The sequence below is a fragment of the Nicotiana tabacum genome, chromosome 5 (genome assembly GCF_000715075.1).
Source record: "Nicotiana tabacum cultivar K326 chromosome 5, ASM71507v2, whole genome shotgun sequence".
Classification (NCBI taxonomy): domain Eukaryota; kingdom Viridiplantae; phylum Streptophyta; class Magnoliopsida; order Solanales; family Solanaceae; genus Nicotiana; species Nicotiana tabacum.
The window spans coordinates 3,714,391-3,726,915 of record NC_134084.1 but is presented as its reverse complement, the minus strand read 5'-3'; the positions used below and the strand labels follow the sequence as shown (position 1 = coordinate 3,726,915).

At 33.9% G+C, this 12,525-nt stretch overlaps 1 protein-coding gene across 6 annotated transcripts; it reads right to left on the bottom strand.

Moving 5' to 3' along the window:
- Positions 1 to 2,999: 2,999 nt before the first annotated feature.
- Positions 3,000 to 8,636, bottom strand: LOC107795094 (putative sodium/metabolite cotransporter BASS5, chloroplastic). Of its 6 annotated transcripts, none has more exons than XR_012709353.1 (11): positions 8,288 to 8,636; positions 7,345 to 7,392; positions 6,808 to 6,893; positions 6,119 to 6,249; positions 5,119 to 5,312; positions 4,794 to 5,046; positions 4,457 to 4,710; positions 4,284 to 4,366; positions 3,789 to 3,915; positions 3,512 to 3,639; positions 3,000 to 3,428 (listed from the first exon to the last, which is right to left on the bottom strand). XR_012709353.1 is itself a non-coding variant. In XM_075253272.1 (10 exons), the coding sequence occupies exons 2-9, from the start codon at positions 7,361 to 7,363 to the stop codon at positions 3,556 to 3,558; spliced, it is 1,104 nt and encodes a 367-aa protein (XP_075109373.1). In that variant the 5' UTR covers positions 7,364 to 7,456; positions 8,288 to 8,636; the 3' UTR covers positions 3,000 to 3,428; positions 3,512 to 3,555. The 6 variants fall into 6 exon arrangements, 4 of the variants coding, with proteins under 4 accessions (XP_075109373.1, XP_075109372.1, XP_016473160.1 ...); XR_012709352.1 differs by having other exon boundaries at positions 3,512 to 3,565; XM_075253272.1 differs by lacking the exon at positions 3,789 to 3,915 and having other exon boundaries at positions 7,345 to 7,456.
- Between the last annotated feature and the right edge of the window lie 3,889 nt (positions 8,637 to 12,525).

Below are 12,525 nucleotides of genomic sequence, written 5' to 3'. Positions count from 1 at the left end.
AATATTATTTAATTATTTTCCTATATTTAGGAATAAAGATTTAATTAGTTTCCTACTATTTAGGAATAGTCATTTAATTAATTCCCTATTATTTAGGAGTAATCATTTAATTATTTCCTAACAACTTTTATGTTTTAATACACTATGAAAGTTTTGTTCATGTTCAAGTTCATTCATACGTTGGAGTATCAAATTTCTCTTTTTAGGTTTAGAAGGGTCTTTTTTAGTTAATAAAATTTTGACATATTATTCACACGCAGCTCAATTTGACATATTATTCAAATTTCAAGTTCATTCATACGTTGTACTCCTTTTAGGTTTAGAAAAAAACAAAACACTTTGAACTTCTTTTTGATTTAGGAGTATTTATTTTTTGATAATATTTTCTTTGTCTATTTGAATTATACACAATTAAACCTTATTTGAATTATATAAGCGGCTACTTCTATTAAAGAAACAACGATTTCATATTTTATTATCAAAACTTTGTGTTGTTCGGGTATTGAGCAAAAAGATTTGTATTAGTAGTTGAATTTTGAATTTACGTATTTGTATTAGTAGTTGAATTTATTCACAAGCTAATTTAAATTACGCATTCACGTATATTATTTTTAAAAGTTTGTTCTTATTAATACGAGGGTCATGCGCTATATTAAAAACATGAAGCCCCTTAACAAAATATTGTTCGCCTTTTTTATCTTTTAAAAATAAGAGGGTGTTTGGTTAAGCTTATAAGCTGGTCAAATTGGCTTATAAGCACTTTTTGGCTTATCTACGCGTTTGGTAAAATTAAAAGTGTTTATAAGTTAAGTGCTTATAAGCCAAAAATAAGTCAAAAGCCATAAGTTGGTCTCCCCCAACTTATCAAATTTCAGCTTATAAGCACTTTAAGTTTGACCAAAATATTTACTATTCTATCCCTAAAATACTTCTTTTTAAAACAAAACTCTTCGTATACCCAGTTCTTCAGGTGCATATTATTAATTTTAGCACTTTTATCCAAACACATAACTGCTTATTTTTTAAATAAATTTCAGCACTTAAAAGTGATTTTCAGCACCTAATGTTTATCAGCTACTCTAAATCAGCTAAGCCAAACGGGCTCTAAGTTTCATACTAGACAAATTAGTCATTTAATGCTTCCCGAATATTTAGGAGTAATTTTTTCCTTATTTTAACTACTTTGTAAGAATTTCTATATAAGATTTTAAAAGTTTAGTATTTTACCTAAATTTTTTTCTTATTTGGACTTTGTAATATAAATATAATATTTTTTGAAAATTTAGATGGGGAGAGCATTCTCGCCTATATTCCTCAATGAAGTATCTATTTTTTTAAATAACTCTTATGTAGTTATTTCTAATTTTGAAGCTTAATTTGACAGATTTTAGTGTTCCTTAATAAGGATGCAATATCAAGAAAACAAAAGACTATGAAAAATAGGCAAAGTTGTTTCTGACAAGAAAACTGCCACAAAAAAATGATTCTTCGGCTTTTTGTCATTATATTTTAAATTTTTAACCACATAAGAACAATTTTTTCCCTCTATTTTTCTTTCATATAACCTATTCACGGTTAGTAAAACTCAATTTACAAGTGTTTTTTAAAAATTTGATTGATATTTACTCATAACTATTCTTGAAATTTGATTCCGTAAGTGTTTCGACAATATTTTTTAGATAATATCTATTATTAGGTTTACAAATTGGAGTTATTTTCATAAAATTAATTTGTAATTTTAAATATTCAGTTTAAATAATAAGTATCTTGCTCAGACCAATAAATAGAGCTGAGGTTCTAGTTAAAGCCGCTAATAGAAAAGCGAAATAACCAGTTATAGTAAGCATGAAAGGGCTAAATTAAATGAAAGATGTTCAAATTGAAAGCTTAACTGATAATTTATATTTTTTCTTTCTTGGATTTTTGAAGACAATGTACCTCTGTCATCTTTATTTCATTACTCAAATAATTTATAATAAAATATTTATGTAATTTTTACTATTTTATACTTATTAAGATAGGATACACGTGCAACGCGCGTACACTTAGACTAGTTTTTTCAAAAATGACATGCGTCTATTAAAAATTATGTTTAAGTTAGAGTGAATACTCTAAACCCCCCTTAAACTATTATGTTTTTATCAGTTACAAACTTAAACTATTTGGTGTCCCTAAAAATTCCCCTTAACTATATCCCCTATATATTAGAAAACCCTCGTCAATTTTTTAGTGAAATATGTAAGGTAACTCGCTAAAAGGCACGTGAGAGATGAAATTATAGATAAAATGGCACCCAATTAGCCATTTCTAATGGTTAATTACTGTTGCCCTCTTTAAAAAATTTAATTTTTGTATTTTCCCTCTATTTCTTTGTATTCTAGCCTTCTTCTTCATTATTTTTATCTTTCTTCTTCCTTTATTCTTACGGGTTTCATATGAAATTTATTTCTTCTCTCACTTGTTTCTTCAAAAATTATCTTTCTTCTTCATTTAGGTATTCTTCTTTCAACCAAACCCTAATTGTTTTTCCCAAATCTCGTATTAAACTATAATTCCCGGGAAGACGAAGGTTATTGGGAAAAATCCAATGTTTAATCGAAGTTTAATGGTAAAAATCACGATTGAGATATGATGTAGCCATTATCGGAGGAGATAGAAGAGATTTTATTTTATTTACAAATGACCATGTGTTTATCCCTGCATCCTCTTCCTTTGATTTTTTTAAACCCCAAAACATTTACCCATTTAATTATTTTTTATTATTATTTAAAATTCTTAATTAAATTGATATATCAGATTAAGTTGAGTAAATAGAAGGGTGTATCACACTCACCACTAAAAAATCGACGAGGGTTTTTTAATATATAGGTATATATAGTTAAAGGGGATTGTGGGGGCACAGGATAGTTTAAGTGGGTAACTGACAAAAACCTGATATTTTAGGGTGTTTAAGTTATAAAATACGAGTTTAAGCACCCTACAGTAAAAGGACAAAGATGTCACAATCTGAATCACAATACCACAAATTTGAAGCTTAAAGACTTTATGAATCCCTCAATAATACATGGTATTTGTCCAAAAAGTATGGTTAGCTCATTTTCTTTTCTTCCTGAAAAATTACAGATGGAATGATGAAAAAAGAAGAAGAAACACATTCCACATGACATTTGGTGATGCCATCCTTTAGTTGTACCATGAGGTTCTTGACACCACAAGAACCTCCGCGGCGGAGATTTTTTCAAGATCTCCTCTTTTTTCTGATAACCGAGAAATCCCCTAAGGTCAGCTAGTGCACGATTCGAACTTGGTGAATAATCTGTTTAAGATCACTTTTAGAAGTATATTTTCTTAAATCACCCAATAACAGTTTCTTTCTTCTTAGCCCACAGCATTACTAGAGAGAAGCCCATTAATGACATGATCACAACCTGCAAAAAGGATACAAAACAGATGTTCTTAGAAATGACTACAAATTTTTGAGAATCACAAGCTAAGGAAAAGTAAGTTATACCTACAAGCTTCAAATGGTCAATGCAATCAAGAGTCATCAATTGGTCAACTACACCTTAATAACAAACTTGATGGGGTCAGGGGCGGATGCAGCATGAAGACACCGTGTTCATCTGAACCCAGTATTTTCTATGCGGAACATAAATTTATGTGTAAAAGTTAACTAAAATTGCAACAAATAGTCAAATAGTAGATATGAAGTCATAACTTTAAAAATATAATGGATTCAACACCAAAACTCTTTAGGTTGAACCCATAGAGTTTAAATCCTAAATCACCTCTAGTTGGGGTCACACATATGAATCCTCCATATTCCAAGACAGAAGTTGCAAAGCGATGTAATCTGAAGACCAAATAATCCTAATATCATGTAAAACGATGTGCTCGTGTCCCGTCAACCTGAAACTAAACATCATAAAAAGGAGACACCTGCTTTATTTAGTAATGTGATCCTCTGAACCCAGTGTTTTCAGCTCTGCCTAGTACATGTATGTTAAAATCCGTTAGAATTGACGTATATGAGAGAACCTAACCTAGTGTTTCAAGGGACAAACTGGTGCAATTGCATTTGCTCCTCAAACCTACATCCTAGATCCACCTCCGGTATCAAGACTTACATCCCATAATTAAGAGGAAAGCATCTAAGCTAAAGTTTGTAGTTATTTTGAGTAATTAGAGTGTTGATTCTACCATAGATAGACTAACCAAATCAACTCTCTTCTCTTATCTTCTTCAATAAGAAAGGAAATTTGTGTAATCGATAGTGTACTTACTGATATAGCTGGAGGGACACCAACAAGAGGATCTTGGAAAAACTTATTCGCAAGAGCAAGGGCCAGAAGACTGCTCTGCATGCCTGCAAACACATCACAGAATGACAAAATCAATCAAGATCCAATAATATATCACCGAGTGCATGGTGATAATACTAGGTAAATCTTCGAACCTGTTTCATATGACAGCGTTCTTTGTAGAGCTTTGACGTCTGGTGCTTTGTGGAATGCTATGCCGGAAAGTAAATAACCCAAGATGAACGCCGACAAATGAAATGCAATCACAAGCAACAAAACGGACATTCCAGAAGGGGATACGAGAGACTCTATGTTAATAGCAAGCGGAGCTCCAACACAAAGAGCAGTCACAAAAACTGATAGTGGAGGCAACAACGGCCGAATAGCATTGCAAATCTGCGGAAAGAATCTGTTGAAGCGAAACCAAAAGTCATAAGAGTGAAGTTCGGATTGTAGAAGGATACACATATTGAGTATTCACAACATCAATACCTATTCATAAGCAGTCCACCAGCAACAGGTGCAACGACAATCTGCAGTATGTTGGAAACCATTCCCTTAACATCCACAGGCAACTTTTTCCCAATAAGCAATAATGATAAAATAGGGGTGACAAAAACAGCAGTAGCTGTCGATAACGATGTCATCACTATACTAAGAGGGGCCATTTGTGGATCTGTTAGAAAAGTAGCGTAATTTGACAGCTGTGCTCCACTAACACACGAGGTCAACATAATCCCTGCAGCTGATACACAGCTCATAGAACTTTAGTCAACGTACAAATTTTTCCACTGGTAAAAGTAATCAGAGATTTTACCTAAGGAAGTTGGCAGGTCAAATACAGTCATTGCAAGTGTGCCGAAAAGATATCCGAGCAGGGGCTTCACAGCAAATTGACCAATATAACCAGCAAAAATTGCAGCTGGTTTCTTGAAAGCTTCAAGAAAGTCCTTTTCACTTGAGTTGACTCCAACTGCAAACATTAAAAAACCCAACGCAGGGGCATAGTACCTAGAAACAGTAAACGACACGGTAACTATGAGATTATAAGATGAGATTCAAAAAGCTAAACAATTTGAACTTTTTGGTGTACGCTTCGCAACTTTTTGCCTCATACTACGGGTCTCTAGCTTTCCTAGATAGACAATGTGAGAGACCAAAATAGTGCAATATTGATACCTTTTTCAGCATTCAAGTCTATACCTCCACCCTTTTCTAGAGGTGTTATATGGATACAAAATTAGATATTTTCATGGAAAACTTTCAACATGATTCTCGTGTAAGATGGTATTACTCTCACCTATCGCGCAGGTCTCTACCTCACCTCTTGTTACAACTAATGGCAATTGGTCAGACATAGAAGTCTCAACATACATTTATGAGGATAAGCCAAATTATATGATCAACCCATAAGATGTTCACTAAGCCTTATAAAGATTTTCTATTTCGTCGAGAATGCAGTTAATTATTTGTGCAGGCAAAATATATATAAGTTTCTTCCCGCAACCTTGTTTTTAATACATGGAAGGCACTTTCTTTATGCAGTAACCAAAGTTAGTTAATATGACAAACAGCATCCATGTCAACGAATTGAATTCTTTGTCTAGCAGACAAAAGTAGCAGTTAACGAGATAAAATTTTAAAACTAAGCATCCTACAGTTATGTTACCCTGGTCCCTGTGAGCTCCGAATATTGAATAAAGTTACCGGACGTAAAGCATAACTTTTCAGCGAGGCTTAAAGTAGATAACATGAGAGACTTGTGGGATAGAACAAATTCATTTAGAAAAAAGGCATCAATTGAATGACATACAAACCTGTTAGTAAACCACGTAAAAGAAGGTGGATATATAAGAGCCAAAATTGTGCTACCAAGAACCACATGGGGCAGAAAAGAGTTTGCTCCCTTCAAAATTGTCAAAAAGGTGTTCTCTTTCTGTTTCAGATTCTGAAATAGCACAAAGTCTATTGTTAAAGATAGTCAAATCCCACAATTCAGAGGTGGGCTTCGAAACATCCTAGAAAACAATTTAACCCCTCTTTCCTCTATATTATGTTTTCCTTTTCTAAGATATGGGGACACGCAGATTACATTTAAGAACAAAAATATGAGGTATTTAGCACTTTTAGCTTTACAGGTTCAAGAGAAAGAAGCGTTAGAGAAGAGAAGTCCTGAAACAATCCAAACCTTCACGTTCTGTAGTAATAACAGATAGTACATCAGCTTAAGGGAAAATAAAGTGGCTCTAAAGGAGCAAGAAATTTTGCATCCTAAATCAAATGCTTCTCAGATTTGGGACTTTATGCGCATAAAAAGAGAACATTACCGATCAGGCTCAGATTTCAAAGAAACAATGTTATTCACAGCCGTACCCTCTCAGAGAAAATGGTTTTTGCCAATAAATTACAAGTCTCTAATTGCTCTATTCCACATACAATACAAGTCAAAGTCAGAAACATACAATTGAACTTTGAGTAGAAAGATTGAAAAGTTCAAAAGGAAAACCTCAAGTGATTCAGAGTCACTTGGCCCAAGCGAATCAGGGAACTTTTTTGAGATACATCTACTAATTAACAGTCTTGAATTACCACCTATACAAAAAGATCACATTTATAAGTAAAGAGTACATCAAAAAGGGCTAGTTCCACAATCACTATAACAGTAAAGTCAGAAAAACTATTATTTTGTAACTTTACCCAATGTATCAGTAAAGTAACTAAATTTTACCCAATACAATAGTTTTACGACTTTACCCTAGCTAGGTAACAGTAAAGTTATCTCCGTGTGACCTATAGGCCACAGGTTCGAACTGTGGAATCAACCACTGATGGCATCAGGGTAGGCTGCCCACATCACACACCCTTGGGTTGCGGCCCTTCCCCGAACCCTGCGTAAATGCGGGATGCTCGTGCACCGGGCTGCCCCTTTTACCGTAGCTCAGTGACCGTACATGAAATTAACCTCATTGTTAACTAAACTTGAGAAGCTAAAAAGATTCAAACTTTAAGCAAAGTAAACTACAATTGGGTACAAAACACTTACTTGCCAATGTGGATTGCATAGTTGATGAAAACCCCTTTAATCGTACCCCTTCAAGAACACCAGTATAAGTTACACCAATTCATCAAAAGGGACTGTAGAAATACACTTGATACTGAAAAATGATTAAAAAAACCGTACTTTTTTTAATCAATAGTACCCTTCAAGAATCCAAGTACAAATTGAACTAATTCATCAAAAGGGACGGTAGAAATATACTTATACTGGAAAAAACTCATAAAAATCTCTCTTTTTTCATTATTGATACCCCTTCATGAACCCCAAGTACAAGTTGGATTAATTCATCAAAAGGGACCGTAGAAATTCACTTCATACTGAAAAAACAACATAAATATCCATTCTTTTTGGTTTAATCAATTGTACCCTTTCAAGAACCCAGGTACAAGTTGGACAAATTCATTAAAAGGGACAGTAGAAATACACTTGATACTGAAAAAAAAAAATCATTAATTTTTTTTTCTACTTACAACTATAATTGGATTAATTCATCAAAATGACAGCACAAATACACTTGATGCTTAAAACTCATAAATCTCCTCTTTTTTTCTACTTGCAAGTATAATTGGACTAATTCATCAAAAAGGAAAGTAGAAATACACTTGATACTGAAAAATAGATCATAAAAATCTCCTCTCTTTTTTTCTAATTACAAGTATAATTGGACTAATTCATCAAAAGGACAGTAGGAATACACTTAATACTGAAAAAAAATCATAAAAATCTCCTCTTTTTTTCTACTTACAAGTATAATTTGACTAATTCATCAAAAAGGAAAGTAGAAATACACTTAATACTGAAAAAAAGATCATAAAAATCTCATTTTTTTTCTACTTATTGACTAATTCATAAAAAGGGGCAGTAGAATTATACTTGATACTGAAAAAATAATCATAGAATATCTGATTTTCTACTTGAATTAACAAACCTGAGGAGTGGAAGCATTTCCATTTCTTGGGAAAAGAAACAAGAGTGTGTTGGTAAAAGCAAGGCAGAGATTTCTGATGTAGAATCTTGAAATCTTGATTATACTGCTGCTGCTGAAGAAGAAATTTACTACTGAGACTCATTTTTTTTTTAATCTTAATTTTCAGAGAAAGTAAAGCGGAGTTTTTTGGGGGTCTAATAATATGATTCAGTGACCCAATTTTAGAAATCAATGAGTTGAATTACTAAACTAGGAAATAGTAGGGAGAATTCTTTTCTCTCCCTATTTAGGGACCAAAGCTCCTCGCAAGTCGCAACCTTTACACCAGAAAGCCGGCAACCAAAATGGGCTGGGAGATTTTGTTTTTTCATTTTATTTTATTTTATTTTATATTGGACTCAACTAAATTCGAATTCGTCCTCGTTTTCAATTTAAGAATCTTATTTAGTTTTATATATGACTATTTTTATAAGAGATGGGTGACATATAATATATTTTATCGATATAAAATACCTAAGTTTGTTTCTTTTATTACAATTGTAAGCAATTTCTCGAGAGGAAATATACATAGTAAAGAAAATGCATTTTTTAGTCTCAGTTTGTTTGGATGGTTGTGACATATTGTTTCTTGATATATCGTATTTTATCGTATTGTATTGTATTATTTTAGTCTATACAATTTTTGGATAGATTGTATCGTTTTTTGTTGTTTCATAATATCACACACCAACAATTTGAAGAATAGACTTACAATATTCTAAAGAAAAAGTAAAGTATGAGATAGAGTAATTATTAAAAAGGTAGGATTAAGAGTAAAATAGAATTATAGTAAGGGCAAAATGAGGAAAGAAAAGGTAACGACACGATCACACTAAATCGCCCGTCACATAAAAAGGGTCTTTTCGTTACGTAAATTTAACGATAAAAATACAATAAAATTAAACTAATAATCAAAACAAATATTGTATTTACAGTAACGATACGATACAGTATATAATAATCATTCAAACAAACTTTGTAATAGAAACAAGTTAAGGGATATTTGGTTCGTTCTACTACTAAAAATTGGATACATAAGATAAAATTTAGAATATGGATTTATCTTTAAATCTGATGACATTGAAAGGGTGTTAATGATGGATATGAGGTAAAGATAAATTGCATTTTTTATGTTTCATTTATGTAATGTTATTGTCACGACCCTGATTTTTCATCTTCGGGAGTCGTGATGGTGCCTACTCGTAGAAGCTAAGCAAGCCATGAAATTAGGAATTTTTAACCCTTTTGTTTTCATCCTTTTTATAACATACATTAATAAGCGATAAACATTTAAATAACAATGGAATATGAGATTTAAGCGGAAGACTTAGGTAAAATGAACCAAAATAATAAGAAACTCCACATATACCTCTACCCAGAAACTGGTATCACAACATTCACGGACTACTAAAATTACTACACACAATTGTTTGAAAGAAAGTAATACTGTCTGTCTCGAATACAAGAGATATCATAACATAGTAAGAAATAGAGGAGACGTCGGGCCTGCGGACGCCTGCAAGGCTACCTCGGTGTCTCACTAGACTGAAGGCTGGCTCCCGATCTAATGCTGCTGGCCAAACGCTGCTCCGGTATCTGCACATAAGTGCAGAGTGTAGCATCAGCACAACCGACCCCACGTGCTGGTAAGTGTCTGGCCTAACCCCGGCGAGGTAATGACGAGGCTAGGACCAGACTCTAGATAAACCTGTGCAGATATATACATATATGCAACGGAGAAATAATCCGAAACAAACAGTTAAATCTGGGAAGGGGAAACATGCTACGGGAGATAAGGCAGAATCTCAAGAGAATTATAAGGAAACCAAAATTCAACTTCTAACAAGGATAAGGAAAACAAAGGCAGATTTCACTTTCGGTTCACATCTTGTTGCAGGCATGCAACCCGATCCCATTTCATTATATCTTGTGGTAGGCGTACCACCCGCTCCCATTTCAATAATTCTTGTGGTAGGCGTACCATCCGCTCTCATTTCAATAATTCTTGTGGTAGGCGTACCACCGCTCCCATTTCAATAATTCTTGTGGTAGGCATATCACCCGCTCCCATTTCAAGCCAACAATAATCACAAGAAGTCCCGGCAAGGGAACAAGAGCAATATAACAACTTCCCGGCAAGGGAACAATGATATTCCAACAACATCCCGGCAAGGGATCATTAACCTCAAACAAACATCCCGGCGAGGGAATAGTGGTGATAATTACATATGAAGCGCAGTAAACCACAGTGGAGTCATGACAGTTACAATACAAGACTTACGGGCATGCTTGACACCAACGTATAGATACTCGTCACCATGCCTATATGTCGTACTCCACAATTAGCATGTAGCAAATAAGACACAACTCCTAATCCCTCAAACTAAGGTTAGACCAAACACTTACCTCAATGCCTCGAACATAACTCAAGTTTCAATTATAGCTTTACCACTTGATTCCACCGCCAATTCACTCGTATCTAGCCACAAATTACTTAATTACATCAATAAACGCTAAATAAATCAACTCCAATGCATGAAAATGAGTTTTTCAAAATTTTACCCAAAAAGTCAAAATCGCCCCCGGGCCCACATGGTCAAAACTCGAGGTTCGAACCAAAATCCGATTACCCATTCCCCCACGAACCCAATTATATGATTTATTTTGAAATCGGACCTCAAATCGAGGTCCAAATCCCCAATTTTGTAAAAACCTAGGTTCTACCCAAAACACCCAATTTCCTCCATGAAAATCATTGATTTGAAGTTAAAATCATGTTAAAAGATGTTAATAATTGAAGAAAACTAGTTAAAAATGACTTACAATTGATTTGGAGAAGAAATGTTGTTTGAAAAATCGCCTCTTATGTTTTTGGGGTTTTGAAAAGTGAAAAATAACTGAAAATCCCGTCTATTTATACTATTCTCAGGTGCCCTATGCGGACCGCACAAAACCGACCGCGGCTGCACAGCCCTCCACCACGGACTGCACAAAGTCGACCCGTATAGCAGCGCCCTGTGCGGACCGCACATAGTCGACTGCGGTCGTACAGCCTCCACCGCGCACCGCACAAGGTCGACCGCGGACCGCACTGGTGGGTTTAGAGACCTGAAACTTCTGCTTTTAAGCCTAAAACATCCTGAAACTCACCCGAGCCCTGGGGCTCCTAACCAACATACGTACTAACTCAATGACATCATACGAATTTATCCTTGCGATCAAATCGCCAAAATAACCTCAATAACAATGAATTAAACCTCAAAATCAAAGGATTTTTCTCAAACTTCATCGACTATCAACTTTAGCAATTTAGGTCCGAATCACGTCAAATGACATCCGTTTTTCACCAAATTTTACAGAAATATCTTAAATCATATGTAAGACCTATACCGGGCACCGGAACCAAAATACGGGCCCGATACCATCATGTTCTAATCAAATTTCATTTCAAATTTTCTTAAACAATTTCAGAAAATATTTTCTTTGAAAAATTCATTTCTCAGGCTTGGGACCTTAGAATTCAATTCCAGGCATACGCCCAAGTCCCATATTTTCCTACGAACCTTCCGAGACCGTCGAATCACGGATCTGGGTCCGTTTACCCAAAAATATTGACCGAAGTCAAACTAACTCATTTTATAACCAAATTTTATCATTTTTCATAGAATTTCATATTTAAGCTTTCCGGCTACGCGCCCGGACCGCGCACACAAATCGAGGTAATGATAAATGAGGTTCTCAAGGTCTCAGAATACAGAATTCAATTAAAAATAGACGATGACCCTTTTGGGTTGTCACAGTTATTCCATTTTATATTAAGTATAAAATAATACACCAATTGATGTGTCAGAACTATACCATGATTAGCAATGTAGGATTTAAAATACAAACCAAAAAATGGATAAAGTAATAGAGAATATTAGACGCATAATTATTTTATCTAATAAATCAAACTAGACGTATTTTTAATATATTTTAACATGTTATAGTAAGTATATTATCTTATTTTCTAGGTTAAAATTTTTATTTTTATAACGGTTAATTGTATTTATTTTTAAGCAGCTTAATGTTGTAATTATTTAATGACCCAATTTTAGCCATTTATGAGTTGAATTAATGAGGGAAGATTTAAGAGGATTTTTACTTTAGCCTAGTTGTTTACTTAAGTTTCAATGCCCACCAAAATCCATAGGGAAGGG

Bases quoted from the DNA above. Each gene is read 5' to 3' on its own strand.
- LOC107795094 (XM_075253271.1), bottom strand. From the start codon at position 8,429: ATGAGTCTCAGTAGTAAATTTCTTCTTCAGCAGCAGCAGTATAATCAA. The intron at 5,313-6,118 runs GTTTGTATGTCA...TACTGTTTCTAG, and splicing joins TTTACGTGGTTTACTAACAG to GTACTATGCCCCTGCGTTGG. The intron at 5,047-5,118 runs GTAAAATCTCTG...GCTGTGTATCAG, and splicing joins TGACCTGCCAACTTCCTTAG to CTGCAGGGATTATGTTGACC.